This window comes from Leuresthes tenuis, unplaced genomic scaffold, assembly GCF_036924035.1.
Source record: "Leuresthes tenuis unplaced genomic scaffold, fLeuTen1.0.hap1 SCAF_7, whole genome shotgun sequence".
Classification (NCBI taxonomy): domain Eukaryota; kingdom Metazoa; phylum Chordata; class Actinopteri; order Atheriniformes; family Atherinopsidae; genus Leuresthes; species Leuresthes tenuis.
The window spans coordinates 23155338-23175752 of NW_027325361.1; the positions used below are offsets into that span (position 1 = coordinate 23155338).

The 20415-nt window shown below is 41.5% G+C and overlaps 1 protein-coding gene across 1 annotated transcript; it reads left to right on the plus strand.

Moving 5' to 3' along the window:
• The first annotated feature begins 1493 nt into the window (after positions 1-1493).
• ndnf (neuron-derived neurotrophic factor) lies at positions 1494-11568 on the plus strand. Its single transcript, XM_072390017.1, has 4 exons — positions 1494-1945; positions 7571-7765; positions 8071-8195; positions 9376-11568. Exons 2-4 carry the CDS (start codon positions 7572-7574, stop codon positions 10770-10772), a joined length of 1716 nt encoding a protein of 571 aa, XP_072246118.1. The 5' UTR covers positions 1494-1945; position 7571; the 3' UTR covers positions 10773-11568.
• Positions 11569-20415: the final 8847 nt, after the last annotated feature.

Genomic DNA, 20415 nt, shown 5'->3' on the forward strand with positions numbered 1-20415 from the left:
CAACTTGTTGCCATTATATTTTAGATTAGCTAATGTTCTTCATGAAATTGTAAAATACCTCACTTTCATCATTTGAAACATTGTTTTTGTTAGTTTATTTTATGAATAAAATGTTGGTTCATGAGATTTGCAATCCATTGCATTCTTTTTTTTTATTTACATTGAAACAAATCCCAACTTTTTGGAATAGGAGCTGCATTTTTTTTTCACAATTTCTTAACAGGTTCCAATTTCAGAGATCCATATATATTTAAAAAAAAGGGTTAATTTCACCTGTGTCCCGATCTGTAAGGACTTCACACACCCAGAAAAGTGAGTAAACTCCACTCAACGAGGACACACTGAACACTGCACAAGCTGACTTTACCCTTGCAAACACTAGATGACGCTGTTGTACTAATACTGTGCCACTGCTTCCAGTTCACATCCAATAGCAGTGCTCTAAGTTTTGGCAAATGAATTTTAAAATCTTCAGAACACAACGTTGTGGTTGCCAGTGCATCTTTACATTTTCTCCATTTACCTGCTTTCTTTTTACCCGTTGAAATGATGTCATGACTTGTTTTCTCTTTGGTGGATGCCACAGTTTTCAGATGCGTACTGTTATTAGAACACCACTTGTGGTTAGGGTCCATGCAAATATGTTACACAGTTGGTGTATTGTTGGTGAGACTAGTCCAACCTACAGGCTGGATGAAGATGGCCTCTTTAGTCCAGCAGGAAGCTGTACGCAACCTGCAGCCTGATGATGTGTGAAAATCTGCGGATACGCCACATGAGAAACGGTGCTCCTGCAAAGGAAACGGCACGAAGCAGCATCCCCTAAATCCAAATGACCTGCTCATCATAGGCGGTCCCCAATCAAGCCATAAATGTGTGGGGAACAATTCAGTTCTGAGACAGTCAATGGCTCTTATCTTGGATAAACATTTACTTCGCAGGGTTCAAACACAGGAATAGGCAACAATAACACAAACGATGCCTCGCTGGGAATTTCCGCGGCTGATCAGTCAAAAAGTTTGTGTTGGTGAGCTTGTGTGTGTCACATTCCAACTGCTCGCAGAAAGGTTGCTGTGTGAAAGAGCAAAGACTGCAGCTTGTGCGCGCGCACACACACTTATTCCCAGGTATCAGGGCCCGTGATAAAACTTGCCTGCGCGCCATATAGCCCCGAGGGTTGCGTGACTCTGGAAGGGTGCTAGTGCTCAAACCAATAATTTCCAGGGAGCATCAGAGTAAACAGCGAGGATATAAAATTCTGAGGGGGGAACCCCGCTCTACAAAAAAACCCAAAAAACACATAAACGTTATATTAACACTCTGGTGACACACTCCTCCAAATCAAATAGATCTAAATTTAATATGATTTTATCATCTTTGAGGAATATTTTTTTCTTTCCTCCCCGCCTGACGTTTTAAGGGCCAGAAGGGAACATTCTGTCTGGTCCTTGTTTGGCTTCTTTTTTTTTTTTTTTTTGTGGCGTGCTCCTGAAGGAGTGGGCTGGTTCTGTGCCTTGGAGTCTCAAGTGAAAGGAAGAAGAAGAAGAAGAAGTTCGCACCAGTTTTGCCTCCAATCCAGTGGAGGTTTCAATAGCAGCGGCGCGGCAGGGGAGGGACGCACTGCCAGCACTCGGGATACCCACTCACACACACTCACACACTCTCTCACACACGCTCCTGCCCACTAGAGACCAGTTAAATCCGCAAGAAAACTGCAAACACGCATCAGAGCAGTCGCCTAATCCGATTGATAGGCACCAGCAACACGCGTGAAAAGCGGAGGGAACTACCGGACACCCGCAGAGGACGACCGGAGGGTTTTGTTTTTTTAATTTTCCCGTGAAATCGCTTTAGTTTTTTTTTTTCATTTTCTTTTATTTCAGAGGAGTTTTGACGACAAGAGGCAGCATCCTTCAGATAACTCCGTCTCTTCATATTCCGAGAGGTAAGCCTGTCTCCTCTAAAGATCATGTTTTATGTTACGCACGGTTTTCCTTATTGCGTCTTAGCGTCTGATCCGGAGATTCAAGAGAATTTTGAATTTGAAAAAAACTTTTGAGGCTTTCTTTCTTTCTTTCTTTTTTTCTTCAAAGACACGCATAAAAGCCTTCTGTAAGATCAGAGCCGACGGGACTCTTCCTTTGAAACGTCTGAGGGGAAGAAGAGGTTTTGCGGTTTACAACTCCGGGAAGTTTCTAACACATTTCAATCAAGCCTCAACTCGCATGCGGTTTTTTTTCTTTTCTTTTTTTTATTTGGGCTTTTCTTTATTTCTTGGCTGTGGTTATAGCCATGACACGCGGTGCAGAGGTCGTGATAAACTTTAGGAAATCGTTTTGCGTTTGAGCCTCAGACCTGGACGGTCCCTATGCTCCCAGAGGTGACACAGATTTTATCTGTACAGTATGTTTGCCCAATGTTTGGTAGCTATACTCTTCACTCGCAACTTTAACTGCAAAGTGAGACACTTCTCTCCAGGCTTGAGTGTCACCGTGTCACTCGTGGGTGCTTTACGCACCTGTAAGGGCCCTCTTGGAGAGCAGCGGAGCGCCTACTGAGGATAATTTTTATGTAAATGAAAACTAAGAACACTAAGACGTAAATATACAAAACATTTGTAAAAAGAAAGCAAATTAAAAAAACATATAAACACATATATATGTGTGGGGTTTTTTTATTAGTTCAAATTAAAAAGCACAGTTTAGCTCGTGCTGGCTGTTGTTTTCCTCATCCGGTCTATGTCAGAGCCTCTCAGTCGGCGTCTTAATGAGACAAACCCGGAGCGAGGATTTGAATAACTGTATTTAGCAGCCGGGTGAAGCCTCACTGCTTCCCTTCTACTTTCTCAGGAGAATGAATCATGAACAAGAAGAAGAAGAAGGGGGGAAAAAGTCTTGAAATGGGAAGGTCTGCGTCGCATACCGTAACTAAACCGTGATTTGCATATGAAAACTCTCTGCCTGAAAGAATTCCACCAGTGTAGCTGCAGCCGGTTGCGTCCTGAGAGGTGACAAGCTTCAGTGTATGTATACACTGTATATATACAGTCTACTCCGCGCTGCTGTCTTTTGTCACATATCCAGAGTCAGCGCGCAGGTTTTAATTTCCTCGTTAAATTATTCATCATATCCCATGCGCTCCTTACCCCCCCTCCCCCCTCCTCTCCCTAGCACGCTCACTTTGCAAAGCCCCTCATTATGCTCCCCTAGACGGACACAAGCAGAACTTCTGAACAGGCTTTCTGTGCTCCTCTTCTCGGCTTCAGCCGAGCACAACGTCTCGGATCACGATGGACCCGTTTCCCACGACGCAGCCGGGGCTCAGTGCGTGTGTGCCCCCCGCATGATGGGCAGTGGGTGGATGACTTTCCCATTAGGGAAGGCGAGGGGGGGCATTTTCTCTTGTAATCTATAATCACCCTCACAGTCACAATGCCCGCACATCAGTCAGAGCCTCCGCCACTCCCCCACCCTCAATTCCATCTGAATGGTTGTTTTACGCAGAGAGCGGCCCTGCGACCCGACCCTCTTCATAGAGACATTCCAGGATGCAAAAGCAATGTCCAGGGTGCGAAGAGGGGAGGGGAGGGTTAGCAAACTAGGCTCTCCTTTCCACGATGCCGTTGTGCCAGGCTTCATGGTTCGAATGATGTGGATATAGCTCAAAAACTCAAACAGCCAGCGATGTTGTGGATGGCGAGGTGACAGGTCCGGAGTGATGATTTAGACTTACGCACAGAGTGGGAATGAGGAATGTGATGGTTTGGACACGCTAACACCAGATAAAAAATCTTCATTTTTGGACCAGAGCTCTTACCACAGTCTCTACCAGCTCGTTAATGAGGTGTTTAACTGTCCAAGAGATCCAGACCTGATTTGGTTTGGCCTGCCTATAGCACAGGTCCAGGACCTGTGTGGTTCTATTGCTTGGCTCCAGGTCCCCCTAAACTGTAATCCCCACATTGGCCCTGAAGTGACAGCGGTGATAGAACTCTACCGAGGACTCACCATAAATCTGCCCCAAGACTGTTCTAAGAAAACACACTGAGGCTTAGGTCTTGCGAGCCCATGCCAGGCGTCTTGTTGGGTGGAATCTGAAATGTCTCTTTATTTGTGTTGAAATTAAACTGTCTTTTATTCCCTCCTGTTCTGTTAATGAGCTCCATGTGGCAGCAGGCAGGAGGCTTATCCATCTTGACATGGAGCTGGAGGGAAGGAGAAGGAGGCCAGTTAAACAAAGTGAAGGGAGAAAGAGGAGGTTGGGGGCAGTTTCATCCGCACAGGCACATACGTACATTCACGCATGGCAGGACTGGAGATGCATGGATGTGGTCTGTCTTATGTTCAGGAGCACCCCACAAATGGGATTTGTGTGTCTGTAATCAGTATGTTCTTGCTAGAAACACACTCTTTACACACGTGCACTCAGAGATCAGGTGGATGAAAATTGTAGCATGTAATAGATATTTACTTGCTTTAATCTTCGGCGGATTGTGAGTTATTTTCATTTTGGAGTGGATTGTTGTCGCTGAAAAGATTGCATCCATCTGGGGGATGTAGATACAAAGTGTGAACATTGTGTTTTGGCTTTGCACTTGATTTGCCTGTAATGACCCCAAATTAGAGCTGGGTCAAAGCTGTTAAAGCAGAAATTCTGTTGATAGGATGCCATTCCTCAGAAGGATTTGCGGGCATTGTTGGGTTTTTCTTGTTGTGCACTTGATTTTTTAAAAAAGAGCTATGGGAAAAGAAACAACTTATGACTGTTTCCACACACTGTAAAGAGCTGCGTTGGTCCTTTAATATATGCAGTTTTCTACAGTTCTACAGCTGGCCAGTTAGAACATACAAGAGGTTTTCCATGCAAAATCCTCAGTAAATCCCAATAAAGTCAAACAAAAACATTAAAATAATTTGATAAAAAGCAACCACAAAACAAAGTTCACACGATTCCAGGCTGCTCTAACTCAAAATAATCCCGTCCTCAGGATGTAATCATACATTCTTCCCTGTTCTAATTAAACACTAAATTTTATGTGTTCCAGATACAGTTTATTTCAGTGTGTTATTTTGGCTGGGGTAACTGTGTGGCATGAGAGTAGTGCTGGCCTGCATGTCAAAGCAGTTCCAGTGCAGGCTCTGTGACCGTGTTGACACTGCTAAGGTCCGTGTGAGAGCGGCGACCCAGCACAGCTGCTCTGATACTCAGATGTCATCTATCTGCAATAGACAGAATACTAGTATGAGGGACTGAGTGCTTCAGTATGTGTGGCAGAAGTGTCATATATGAGGAGCACATTGAAGGCACCCATCAAATGTGCTAACGACAGGGGTGATAAAACCCTTGGTGTATGGGGGTAGTGACATCAGTGCGGTGACCATAGCCAGATGAGGCTGTGTTGCTGCGTTCGTGGGGTGTTTTGAGAAGTTCGGAATGAAAGACAGCTCTGAGCAGCTATGTACATACCACCTTAGAGCTGTCTTGAGTATTAATAGCTGCGTCTTTGTTCTGACTGACATGTTTTTTGAAGTGGAATGAGTTAAGCAGAGGCGATAAGGATCTCAACTCTCTGTGTGAGTCAAACCTCAAAGTACCACTTAGGCAGCTTTTCTTTTACTCTCTGATGTCTGGCGGTATGACAGGAGGCTTGGCTCAGACAACAGCAGAGACCAAGACACTGACACAAGCTGTCAAGGGATTTTTCCCTTGCTTGTGTTTTTAAAGGTCCATAATGGAGAAATTAACCTACACTTGTTGTGTGAAAGTCAATCCAGGCCTGAGTCTTCAGGTTTTACTTATCTCTCCTTGTTTAGGGAGGTAGTGAAGGAAGACAAATGTAAAGAGGAACTGAAAGGGAAGGGTATGTGTGCACAAGTGTGAAAGAGATTATTTGCTGGATGAAAAAACTGTGATCAACAGAAAGAGACAGAGGGTGAGCAGGGAAAGGGAGAGGGAGAAGGGTCATTAAAAGGACACCATCTTGCTTGCAGTAAATGGCAGTAAAGTATCTGGCTAATCTGCCATCATTACACTGATTAAATCACCAGGGATTTGGCATTCCCATCAGCTGCAATCAATGGGGCAAAATCAATAGACAGGGGATATGTGAGAGGTTCTCAGGCACGGTCAGCTGCACCTCGTCCTGAGCGCAGCTCCAACTGTGGGCTGTACCACCAAACATTTTTATATTAGCATCAATAAAACTTAATCGACATGAATTGGGGGATTTTATGTTAAGAGTTTTATGAAATACCATAGTGTGGTTCCCTGGGGCACTCAGCAATGTCTTTTCCTTTACACTTTACTGTTTAAATCGAATCCCTCCTTCCTTTATGTGGCTAGGGATACTCATTCACTCTCTTTATGTTTCTCACTGTCTCATTCACTCGCAGATAGTGATTTGTTATAATGAGGGTTTTGTTACATGTCAAATAAGGGTTAAACGAAAAGCAAAGTATGGCAAGAATACATTTCAACATGAAATGTGATTTGTAATGGAGAAAAATGAAAGGCAATTATTAAAAACTGGGTAATTCCAAATAGCCATAACTCAGAAGGAAACTCATTTTGTTTGACAATAATAAAATGAAAACTGGGGACCTGTCCAAGATGTACCTTGTCTCTCACCTGATGGAAGTTGGGTTAGTTTTCAGCCCCTCTGTGACCCTGAACTGGATTACGGCGGTATGGAAAATTGCAATCGAATGCTCAAATGAGGGAAAAGATTAAACATGCTATTGAGAACTTAAGTGACCAAAAAATAGACATTTTGAACACATTGGCAAATAATATTTATTTATTTATATTGTGCTTTAAAGCAGAAGTAAACCATTTTCTCAACTGATTTCTTGCAGAATGTTCATATCTCACATCTTTCCAACATATTTAGCTATAGTCAGTAGTCACTTAGCTTATCACTGCAAAGCTGAACTGGCCAGTGGCTTTTTTTTTTTGAAAACACAATAGTTTAACATTTTTGAAGCACCCTTGATGAATTTCATACTGAGTTACTTGCGAAAATGAGAACTGTGTTTGATGTTTGTCTGCTAAATGTTGAGCTGCAACCAGACTCTGAATAGCTTAGCTTAATTTAGCATGCTAACACTGAAAGCAAGGTCTGGTCGTGCCATGTTTAGCTATGAATAAAAACAAACAATTTTGTAAAAATATGTTAAATATTGGGCTGGAGCCAGTTAGCTTAGCCAGGCTCTAATTGGTGTTTAATAAATATGTACTTGTTCATACTTTAAACACTCACAAATGAACACATTTGTAGAAAAAGTATAAAAAATATTTTTTTAAATGACAAACGATGGTTTTACAGGGGTGCAGCTAAACTAAAAAAGATATAACATGTACATTTGTGCATTTTAGAAGTGTCCATAATGGACTCTTTCTACTTGTTTAACTTTCATTCCCAGTTAAGCTGACTGATTGATGACCAGAAATGTATGTTTACTGTTCTGACACAGGTATAGAAGACTTTTTTTTTAACCAGTCAAAAACATCAAAATGTCCAGCATATTTATATTCTTAATTAAATCTAAGTGTTTTTATCTGTGTATTTCAGAATGAGGCAGTGTAAAGGTTGGAACTCGGTGCTGCTGATGCTATTGGGGCTGGGATCGTTGGCCCAAAAGCTGCCTACAAGAGATGAAGGGCTCTTTCAGATGCAGATCAGAGACAAATCGTTGTTCCATGACTCCTCTGTCATACCAGATGGAGCCGAGATCAGTGGCTTCCTCTTCAGGGACACACCCAAAAGGTAAGAGCACTGGAGACAGACTGAATGAATGACATTATTCTGGTGATTAAAACTGACCACAGTCCTAACCGCAAAAAAAAAAGCTCAGGTCCTGTTCTTGCAAATACAAAAAAGATCAGGTGCTTCTTTGTAATATGACCTTTTATGTTGAGACAGAAACTAAATAATAGATGAGATAGTCTGTCAATGCACAAGGCAAGTGAAAAACATAGAATTCTGAAATCATGCATATACTCATTCATGCACAATATTTAGGTTAACATCAAACTATATCAGTGTTCATATGGCACCTATTATTTTATCAGGTACTACTTTGTGGTGGAAGAAGACAACACACCCCTGTCTGTGACAGTGACACCTTGTGATGCTCCTCTGGAGTGGAAACTCACCCTGCAGGAGCTGCCAGAGGAGTCCAGTGGAGAGGGATCAGGTATAACTGACATCAGGCAGCAATGGAAGAGGTTAATGACATGTTATGTGGAAATATCACTATCCCCCCACACAATTAACCTACACGGTGATGTAAGGCTTTGTGTTTTGGTAGGTTTTAATTAAGTCACAGTCGTAGTGTCTAGTCTGACCACTAATGAGGTCTGACTCGGCCCAAACTGACGTCTATAATTTCAGAGAAGGGCTGTACTCTAGTCAGTCTACTGAATCAAAGCCATTACATCCCTTTAGTTAAGCTGTCTTGGTCTTCTTAAGGTAAATTCTGCTGTTCCGTCTGTCTGTCTTCCTTCCTCTTTCCCCTTACATTTCTTTTTGCCTCACATTAAAACTTTCTCCATCTGGAGGCTGTCCTTTCAGCACATGAGATCTTGCCAGATGACTAAAGCAGTGGTTTAGAGCATAGATGTATGATGTGAGCATATATTTGAATGTCAATACACAAGCACCTGTGTGTGTGTGTGTGTGTTAATAATTGTGCTCTTGTCAGATCAAATATTCCCCAATGATTTATTGGGTTGTTGCACTGCTGAGTTGACTCGAGTCTTGCCTCAAGAGAAAAGAATTCATCCTGAACTGAAAGAGTAATGACAAATATGACCTCAACACACAGAGTGCCAGCTGCATACAGTAAGTCTGACTTCACAAGATGGGCTGCAGCAAAGGTTAAGGCAGGGAACCGCTTGCCGCCTTTGCAGCCCTTTTGCTTAGATGTCTCCAGTGGGAGTAGATCTTTGAACATGAATTTTTAGAACACCACAGAGAACACCCTTTAGTTGACAAACATAATATTATGTTTTCTTGCTCAAGCTGAAGTAAGAACTTCGACTGTCTCTCTCACATAGAGGGTACAAGGCGCCTCTTTGTAGCACAGCTTCCCCGGGTAGACCAAGTGAATGCTGGCCTCTGATCCTCTGGGATGTTTGGTATAAAAACAGGGCTGCAATGTCAGGGCGTTAATCAACCATGAAGCTTTGAGTTTCATCATGATCTCATAGCATTAAACATTCTTAACTTGGGGGGTACATTTTTTATTAATAAAAGACAAATAATACATAAAATATATTTGAAAGCCATGGCTGCAGTTTTAAGGTTGGTAATGTCAATTTGGATGTTATATTAAGCAAAGAGCTCATGTTGTGCGTGTTTGTGTTTCTTTCCAGGAGAGCCTGAACCTTTGGACCAGCAGAAACAGCAGGTGACTGTAGACGAGGGCACGGAGCTCTTCACCTACAAGGGGAACGATGTGGAGTCCTATGTGGCAACCAGCACGCCCTCTGGTCTCTACCAGCTGGAGCTGCTGTCCACTGAGAAAGACAGCAACTTCAAGGTGTACGCCACCACAACACCAGAGTCAGACCAGCCCTATCCGGAGCTTCCATACGACCCCCGTGTTGATGTGACCGCACTGGGCCGCACCACTGTCACGCTGGCCTGGAAGCCGACACCAACAGGCTCTCTGATGGGTCAGCCTGTTCAGTACTGTGTGGTGATCAACAAAGAGCACAATTTCAAGAGCATGTGTGCCGCTGAGGCTAAAATCAGTGCTGATGATACCTTCATGTTGGCTCCGAAACCCGGCAGAGACTTTAGCCCATTTGACTTTGTGCACTTTGGCTTCGTTCCCCCTGACAGTGGTTTTGGCAGGGACAGAGGCCTCACAAGTAACAAGATCTCACGGGCGTACACAGCCAAGCCCAAAGTATCAGACATTCAGAAGGTGTGCATTGGCAATAAAAACATTTTCACCGTGTCAGACCTTAAACCAGACACACAGTACTACTTTGATGTGTTTGCTGTGAATTCTGCCACCAACACCAGCACAGCATACGTAGGAACTTTTGCCCGCACTAAAGAGGAAGCTCGTCAGAAGACCCTGGAGTTGAAGGATGGCAAAGTATCAGACGTCTTTATCAAGAGAAAGGGCAGCAAGTTTCTGCGTTTTGCTCCTGTGTCTTCCCACCAGAGGGTTACTCTGTTTGTCCACTCATGCCTGGATGCAGTGCAGGTACAGGTGAGACGTGATGGCAAGCTGGTTCTCTCTCAGAATGTGGAGGGGGTACGGCAGTTCCAGCTACGGGGCAAGCCGAAAGCCAAGTATCTGATCCGCTTGCGAGGAAGCCGAAAAGGGGCCTCCACTTTGAAGCTGCTCGCCACCACACGACCCAGCAGCAAGCAGCCTTTCCCTTCTCTTCCAGAGGATACTCGCATCAAGGCCTTTGACAAACTGCGCACCTGCTCCTCCGTTACGGTTGCCTGGCTGGGCACGCAGGACCGCAACAAGTTTTGCATTTACCGCAAGGAGGTGGCCGACAATTACGGCGAAGAGCAGCGGCGCCGGGAGCAAAATCAATGTGCCGGGCCAGAGACCCGCAGGAAGTCAGAAAAGGTCCTGTGCAAGTACTTCCACAGCCCGAACCTGCAGAAAGCTGTGACCACAGAGACCATCACAGGTCTGGAACCGGGCAAGACCTACCTGCTGGACGTTTATGTGGTGGGACACAGTGGTCACTCAGTGAAATACCAGAGCAAACTGGTGAAAACGAGGAAATACTGCTAAATGACTCTGCAAAGAAGAAATTTATTATATATATAAATATATAAATATATTAAATAAGTTTATTTAACACTAAGTGATATTCTACTAAGGAGTGTATACAGACTGACTACTCACGCAGCTGGTGAGCCTGTGGCAGTGACTGAACTGTTTGTAGAGAGAGATATCAACCTGTATATTTATGTTTACATTTCTTTGTGGCACGTCTGAGTGGCCCATAGCGTGAGCTGCTTTGTTACCAGGCTTGTCATCTTGACATCATGTTGCCACTCGGGAGGCAGAACTTCGAAGAGGATCATATTTCATCTCGTACGTTTCTTTGTTGCTGCATGACATTTGCTTTTGTCTGTCATATTTGTCACCTCCTTCAGTTACAGATCACGACGGCTGGAGGAGATCCAGTGGCTGCCCGCTTTGTATAGATCGCTCACTGCATATTCGCTACATGTTTTAGGAGGAATTTAAATTATTTTATACTTCTCGTCTATCTTTTTTTGATTGTCGGTTTTATTGATGGCAGTAATAACTGTTCTAAGAAAATTCCAGTTTTATGAGGAACTTATCGTAGTTCAGACATTCCCTTATGTATCGCAGCCAGTGTTTGCTCTAGAGCTCATCTTGTAAATGTATTCTGTGCTGGAGATCTGTGTTATTATCACTGTATCGCTCTGTCTGTGTGAGCGTGCGTGCGTGCGTGTGTGTGTGCGCGCGGGTGTGTGTATGTGTCACATGTACAGAGCTGTCCTGCCAATATTCATGTACATAAAGACTAAATATAGAACAAGTAATCCCTGTGTCACCCTGGGTGTCATGTTCTTTTGCCAAGCAGTCAACTTCACAATTGAGATGAACAAGCACACTGCACCATTATGTCTGTAGAGTCAGACACCTAAAGCAAGGTTGCACAAGCAGAACTGATAGTCTGGCATTCTCATAGATCTATGGGAAGTGCCTATTTGGGTTCCTTATTTGGGAGCATTTCTTCATTTTTGCCCAAGATCCACGACTCATTAATTCTATGTGTAGATGAAAGTGAAAAAGCATAGCATTCATGCACATGAAAGTGCTGCAAAGTTGAAAACTTGTTTTGGCATGGTTTAAACAGTAACATCACTGATATGTTAGATTATTTTGGCTGTGATTAAATATAGTAATGTGACTGTAGACCCTGGTAATTATTTGTAAATTGATACTTGAAATTAGGCAAATCAGTGTCTTAATAGGAAGCATAACAGGTCTGATGAAAGGGGTCAACAACGCTGAAAATTTCTTACCATAATCTGTTGAAAATGTTCCTGTCATATACAGCCTAACTGATCATTTTTATTTTCATTTTCTTAGGAGAATTTGAGATCCACTGTGTAATGAGGTGGGAGTTAAATATTTGCCCATTAGCAACATCCAGTCCCACAATATTTGTGTTATTTTATACACGATTTGCAATGCAATCCTTTTGTAACTTCTAGTAAGCAGGGTACATTACAATGTGAAAATAAGGCTGACCTGAATCACTTGAAATGTGATCCAAAAAAAATTTCAGAGAGAATATCCTGCTCTTTTTTTATTCCAAGGCAAAAACAACAGCATTTTAAAGCAAACCTTACTGAAACAAACAACATATAGTGATATTTTCATTCAATAATCATTTATTGACTTTAATTTACTCAGAGTTGACAACCACAACTACTAGAATTCACTTATTGTTGTTTTTATAATTAGCATGGCACAGTAACGATGATAAAAAAGAATATTTAACTCGAGTGATAAAAATGCTGAATAACAAAGTAATCCGAAAGATTAAATAAAATCATCCACCATAAGTCTATATTTACTTATGTCTTTATTATGCCAACAAAATTGTTTAGAGTTTTGTTTGTGAAAAATTTGATTCTTTTCTAATTTTATTTGAATGATCATTCACACTGTTGTTATTTTGCTGAAACACATTGAACACATCTCTTTAGGCCTCTCCTAGTCAGACGAAGAACTCAGTTACATTCAAAGTTAACATGCAGATATGTTCATGCATAGCTTTTCTCCTTAGAAAAACAAGAATATGATAATTCAATTAGTCCATATAGATTATATTCACTTTATTAAAAACCGGTTCATAAAGTCACATCTTCAATATCTGTATACGTGTTTGAGTAAAGTGCATTTATCATGACACCTTTGGAGTTGGAGCTTTAGAATCATTTAGCTTTAGGTGTGTTTCCTCCTTCATATAGCGCGCAGTTGGAATAGGCCATCAAGATAGTTTGAGCTCAAAGCCCAGGCATTGTAGATTCTATATTATATTTATGATACATTCATAAAACAGTATCATACACAAATGACTTTTTGTCGTTTCATGCACTGAGCATTCTAAATCTGAACTAGTGGCGAATGAAAAGAACCACCAGAAATCATAAGAAACTCTTCCGTGCACTGCTGTGATTACTCCACCACTTATGGGTATGACATGGTCCCACATGTCTGACTCCACTCCTTGCCCTGCCACACACATATATACAAAACCTATACATCAAAGCACTACACTCATTACTACACAAAAGATAAACAGAGTTAGTTCTGCAGATGGTTAGCTCTCAGATAGAGGTTTCTTTTTGTATGTTCATGTTTGCACGACTGTTTGTGAGATGATGTCCTGAAGCACGCTGAAAAATGGAAGCGTCTGTACATTGTTTTTCCCCCATTCTAGACCTCTTGAGTTGACCAGAGAGCAGGCCGTTTTTAAAAGCTTCACAGCTGATATCCTTCACACATGTAGGATATCATTTGAGTGGGTCTGGCCAGCTTTATTAGTGGCAGTTTACGGGGATACCCATGACACTCCCACAGCTCTCTGAAAGCTCCTCCACATTGTTCCAGGGCAACGACAGGTTAATGGAAGCCAGGTGGAGCCTCCTTGCATTTCCTGCAACCGAGAGCATTTGAATGACAGCAAGTCGTGGTGGTAAATCGGAGTGAAGCTACCCAGAATCAGTGTCAAGATGGAAGCATGGCAATTCTTAAGAAACAGCTGCTTTTCTTGGCCACATCAGACATTGAGAACTTTTCTTTGTACCTGAGACTGCTCAGTACACATGTGCACTGATGTATGTCTGGCTTTTCTCTTTGCTGGTTTGTGTCCAAGTCTGTACTGGCTAATTAGCAAGTCAAAGAATTCTAGCAAAATTTGGAGTTTGGTTTTTAACTGAAGGTACTTCAAAGAGAAAAGATAGGTAGGGTTGAGAAAGCCTATAAGTGTGTTGCTCTAAACAAGGAGGTCTGGTGAGAAAGTCTTAATTTACTATGACTGCTAGCCTATGTATGAGTTCCTTTTGTGATTCTAGAGAAGGTTTCACTGAGTTTCACAGAAAGAAGAGTAAAATAGTGTCACTATATATATAATAAAAGCAGTGTAAATATTCCTTAAGCTATCTCACAAGATTTAGTTCCTAAAACCAATAAGATAATTTTAGTGACTAAACCCAACTTACCATCACAGCTCTGTCCTACCAAAAATGAACAATGAAGTGTATCATGGAAACAAGTCAGCTTTTGAAGCACTTTAAACAATTTTTGACAAGGAAATATGCTCCCCATGGTAAATGCAGCAAGTTTATTTAGTTTAGCACAAAAACTAAAAACAGGGCGAAGCAACATCCCAAAAATTTGCTAGCCTGCAGCTCAAGTTATACCAATTGTTTTTAATTACTCCCATTTCACTTCTTGTAAAGATTTACACAATACATTGTAGGGATGGGAATTGTTAAGAATTTAGCAATTCCGGTTCCATTATGGATATCGCTTATCGATTCGGTTCCTTATCTGTTTTCTTATCGATTCTCATCCAGTTATATATAGTACAAATGGCTTTGCTTGTGAGCAAGAGCCTGCCTCACTCTTGCAGTCCTCGTCAACTAAATGTTAATATCAGATGGAAAGCATTCATAAAGTATGTCGCTAACATTATTACAATCAACAGGACCTGGAAGTTTTATTGGGACTTTTGAGATGGAAGACGTGGTGCCATGAGCTCCCCGCAAGAGTTTGACATCGCTTAGCAGCTGTCAAAGACTTTACATTTGTGCAAAGTAATTGCATGCTCTGTGATCAAATGTTTCAGCATGTTAGAGATATTTCGCCCTTTTGATGTGATCAAACCTTTATAGGTGTTGCAACTGGCCCTAGTATTGTCCTTTTTGGTGAGATATAACCAAACTTTGGTGTGTTTCTGCCTCGACGCCGTGTTGGAAACATTTTGAGCCAAAATACGAAGCGCGCACATGACATAATCGCGCAAATGCGTCAGACGTTAGCAGAACCTATAAACGGGATCGTTAGGCAGGAGGATTAACAATTCCACAGAATCGAACTACTGGGAGCCGGTTCTCTCTCATCTCTACAATACATATATTTTAACGTTGTTAACTTTGGTGTTTGGTTTGATCCCTGAAGCATTTCTTTTTGCCACCATTCTAAGGGCCAAGTCAGGCTGATTGATTGTGTTTTCAGTGTCACTTACTATTATGTAACCCTAACCCTTAATTGAATTAAATTTAATATAACTTTCAATTAATTGGATCTATTACAATTAATTGGACTCTAATCGGCTTGAATTGGACTATGTCATTGAAGTGCCTTGAGATAACATTTGTTGTGATTAGGCGCTATATAAATAAACTGAATTGAATTCAGTTGAACCCCATTTGTACATGGAAATCATTATTCTCAAATATTAATGTACAGGTCAATATTTTGAGAAATTAGCTTATTGTCCCCATGATGATCAGCCCCTTCGGGGAATTTTTGCATTGAATGTTTCCCGTATGTGCTAGCTAATATATCTGCTAGCTTTATTAGGTAGCAGTTAGCTTAATCTGGTTTGAAGAACAGAAGTGAAACGATAAAACCCTGCTCTGTCCTAAATCTGCCCACCAGTACCTCTCATGTTCATTACTTGCTCTCTTGTTTGTTTAAGCTTTTTTTAATGAACATTTTGACCTCTATCTAAGAAGTGAAAGATGTTTAGCTTTGCATTTTGTGAAAGATGACGGTGATAAATCTTTTGAATTAACTTTCAAGACAGAGCAAAAAAAGGGCATTTGGCAAAATTCCAAACTATTGTTAATGCATTACAGCAGATGTGGAGCGATGCAAAAAAGAAAATACTTAACAAACTTTACAGTAACTATGCTCAGACATCACTCTTTCATTCCTTGTAAGCTTTTGCAGTTGGTATTTGTGGGTGTTTTGTGTATATGTGGGTGAATAAACTTGCTGCTCAATAGAAAAATGAGTGACACTTTTGGATAGAATTCATGAAAAGAGAGCAGAGGCTCAAATAGGACCCAAATAGAGACAGACAGTAAACAGACAGAAAGTAAAGTGCAAAAATGCTGTGTCAGAGAGGCAGGTCACCACTTGTGTGCAAAATGCTTTGTACTGACTAAAGGACTTTTGTCATATATGGGGACGGCACAAAACTAAAGGGCGGTTAAATCAAACCATTCATACTAACACTGGTGCAGTGTGGCAGAAATCTCCAAAGAAATTAATGTAAAACGAAATCATGAGACTTAAAATCTTGCATACAGACAGGGAGCCCCATCTTGGAAGAAAGGAGTATACCAAATGAAAATGATTCCACTTCAGCTGCTCTCGGGAGAGATCATTATTGAGGATCAGGTCCAAACCAGCTCTACACAGCTCTGATTTACCAGAGAGCAAAGCAAAAAATCTGAGGCTTCCTTCCAAACCCATCCTGACCAAGAGCCCATTCCCAGGAAGGGTGGAGAGGGACCAGTGGCCCTAGGGCATTGCTCGTCTCAGCCGATCTCCATTAGGATAACTCAAACGGTGGAGGAATAAAAACACTGACTGGCTCCTGAACTTTCATTTGATTCCATTGTATATTCAATTTTAAGGTCACTTTTATTATCATATCATCATATCACCAGATTAAAGTAATCCTGTACACATGATACACATTTGAGGTAAAGAAATTACTCTGCTGATATGTCTGCACTTGAACAAGATTTCTGTGCATGCGTGTGTGGGTCTTGACATGCGTATGTGATAGTCTTGTGCACATGCAGGGCCGTGTGTTTGTGTACTCACTGCCATCGCTCCCTCTCGCCTGAGCTGCCTAGGGGTGGTCCCTCCGCTTTCTTGTGCTCATAAAATCACATCTAAGTGGCTGTAATTTCTCACGCTTCATCAGTACAGTAATTTCAAAAGGCTCCCTCTGAAGACCCTCCTTATAGTGGCGACCTAGGGTTGTCAAATGAAAACATCGTTTATCCAGTGGCCTCGAAGCTTCAGGAAATGGTTTGCCGGCTATTCAGCGACAGCCTTGAAAAAAAGGAGCTGTGGTGAGGGACTGCAGGGGTTTGTGAAACATGAAACAAAAGGTGGTCTGGCCCTTCAATCTACAGTATCAGGTTTGGGAGATTTCAGAAAAATGCACACATCCATTTGGAAAATCTTGTATGGAACCATTTGTATGTTTGCCAAAGTGAGGTTTTCCCCCAGTGAAAATATTTACTTTGAAAAAAAACACTGAAAGTATTTATTTCAATGCAATCCTTTCCCTTTGCCACGTCCTAACTGTGGTTTCTGTATTTTATGTCCCTCGGAGACTGGCAGCATAGCCAGCGAGTGGGTCTGTTCCAAAGATGGGTATGCTCAGGTTCTACGTCTTCAACCTGTAGGGCTGATCATCTAAACGTCTTTGGCCTTGTCCACACCCACAAAGATATTTTTCCAAGATTCCTCCTTTCCCTTATTAAACCTGTTAAAACTCAGCTATGTTGATCAAAATGGCATATTTAGAAGTGTTTTTTTCCTTGAAAACAATCCTTTAAGGTGTCAGAATACCTTGACATACCTTAACATGTGGGAATTTTAACTTTGCAAATTAGCCCTGCCTGTTTTCACCACTTGCCTTGTTGCAACTGCAAACTTTGACTCTGCTCAAACATGCATGACTCCTCTGCTACAATGTATTAGGTAATGGCTTATGATGTGTCAATCATGTTAGACAAACCTTTAGTTTAAAAAAACACCATCACCGCTGGATCTCTCTCCAGCCCCAACCCTCCTGTCCAAATATTGTCACTTCTGGCTCCAGAAAGGCCAACATGGCAACAGTCAAATGGTAAACTCAAGGCTTCAGAACAGCAGTTCACAAACCAATGTACCAATTATACAACTCTTGCTGTTTGAACCTGTGGTTTTGATATTGTCATTGATAGACTTCAGTTCCATAGTTAAAATTAAGAGCATACCATTTCTCTCATCTCTAAATTTCTTCTTGCAAGATAGAATACAACATGTGGACATTTAGAGTGTTGAGTGTTTTCATTGCAAATCGTAGATGTTGGAAGCTATTTTTTTCCTATGTGTTTCCTCTTTTCGTCCACATACAAACATTATACAAAATATCTTTTTGGCTCTATCCAGGTTGAAGACATTCAGAAACCCTGTTTGCAGTGTTACATGTGGAGTATAAAGCTGGAAAACTGAAAACTTTTCAAATTAACACCCTAATTAATGCCCTAATCGCAGTCTGATGAGGTCTTCCGTCATCATGTTTTTTGCCTTATCTCCGCCTCCATCAAGTGTCTGACCTGTGTAATCAGGAAATAAACAAACTCCTTGCTTCCTGATTAGGACGGCAAGCTTGTGGCTCAAACTGTTTCCCTTTTAAAAGCCAGTGTAAAAAAATATCCAAAAAAACTGAAAAGGTTTGTTGAAAAAAACATTATCCCATATTTCTAAGTCTTTCATGCATCAGTGTTTGCTCGTTTGTATCAGTTGGTTCGTTGGTTCCACCATTGTTGTTCAGACACTGTCTCCGCCTCAAAGTTATGAAAGGTCAAACTGATATGATGATACAAAGAAGGCATGCTCCCTCATAAACATGCTTTTCTGCTAATGAAAACTGTTCTGTGGTCTTGAAGAGAAGAAATTCTCCCTCCCATGAACAGCTTTCCACTCATGGATACTGTTCTGTGCGTACCAGTTCACATGTGCTGCTTTTGAGACTAAGCACACTTGAAACTATTAGCATTGATTTTAAAGTGATGCTCGAGAATTTGGCTAATTCTTTGCCCTTAAGCACCCCCTCCAGTTTTTGGGATGTAACTTCACTGTCTACACAAAGTGCAAAGTGAGTCCAGCAAATGTGCAACCCTACAAATTATTTTTTGCCACATTGCAGAAGCTGCAAAAGTACCATCAAAAGCTTACAGAAATTTCAACGGACCATAAAGCAAAACGCTGTAGTGCGGGGCAGGAAATCAAAGTTATGAACGCCCCTGGCGTTTTCAGGACAGTTTTAGACCTGGAAAATGTGCATAACAAATGTCAGTATACTTCAAAGTGAGTCAGAAGCACATACTTTCTTGAGAGTGCACTCTGGAAACGTAATGAAACAGTAAATTTCTGTGTCAAAATCTGATGTACAAGAGTAAACTTATGAAGTGGCAAATTTAGGTTTACAAGCCAAACCTAAATTCTTTCCTAAACCTAAACGAGTAGCCTAGTTTTAGTTCCTGAGGGCATGTCTATTACCAAAATCTAACAAAGACATTATACTACCCATCTTGTCAGTATCTGAATTGGAATGCAAATGTTCATGTTCATTTGCATTCTATACTACACTTCTTTACTTACTTCTTCAAAGAGTCAAGCTTGGTTCATCTGACTGATTGAATTTCACTCATGACTTTGATGCTTCATCCAATCAACTTTTTTGAGGGGCCTTTTTTTAAACCTTTTTTACAGACGACATCCCAAATAGTTCTTGGTAAGAAACTTTGACTTCAGAGCGTTTGCCAAAAGGTCCTGACAACATTGTGAAATTTGATGCCTTAGTAAAAGAATGGGCTGTAGACCCATAAGCTGCTTTCAGACCAAACAGTTTTGAGGGATTGCTGAGGGTTATGGAGAATCTCTGAAGCACAACTTACCGTGATGGCCTTTCTCTCTAGTTGCATGGCATGCAAATACCACATGTCAGATTGGTAAATCTAGGGCTTACTGTCGGACCATTGCTCTTTGTTAAAACTGTTGTTTTATTTTACCAATGTGAGGCGTTCATCTTTAAATGACACACTTGGCAGTCATACACTTGTATGTATGAGCTTAAAGAGAGTATGTCAAACATTTGGTAAATGACAGTGAATGCCTGACTTTCTCAGTTTGTGACTCAAACATGTTTAGATTCTCCAAACACTCCAATTTGCCAGTTTGACCAGTGCAGGACCTCTGTGATCTTAAAATGACCAAAGCTAGATTATTATAGTATTTTGTTATGTGATGGGTTCCCTGCTTTCAAAGAAGACATATGTGTGGCTTCTTGTGCAGGTGTTATAGATCAGAGGTGGTGGGGATAATCCAGGAATTTTAGTGAAAGCTGAGTGAAAGTTAAAGGGTTTGGTACAGAGGAAAAAAGGGGTCATGACATTTGATCGTCCTGCCCTGACAGGCCAAGTCACTGACAGAAGAGTCGGGGAAACACTGAAATGGATCACAAAGGACATGGGTGGGGAAGATGCACACAAAGACCCTCTAGGACCTGTGATCAGGCTTGTCGCCCAAGTGTAACCCTCTCTCATGGCTTGGCTAAAAAAAAAAAAAGAATCTGACTCCAGAC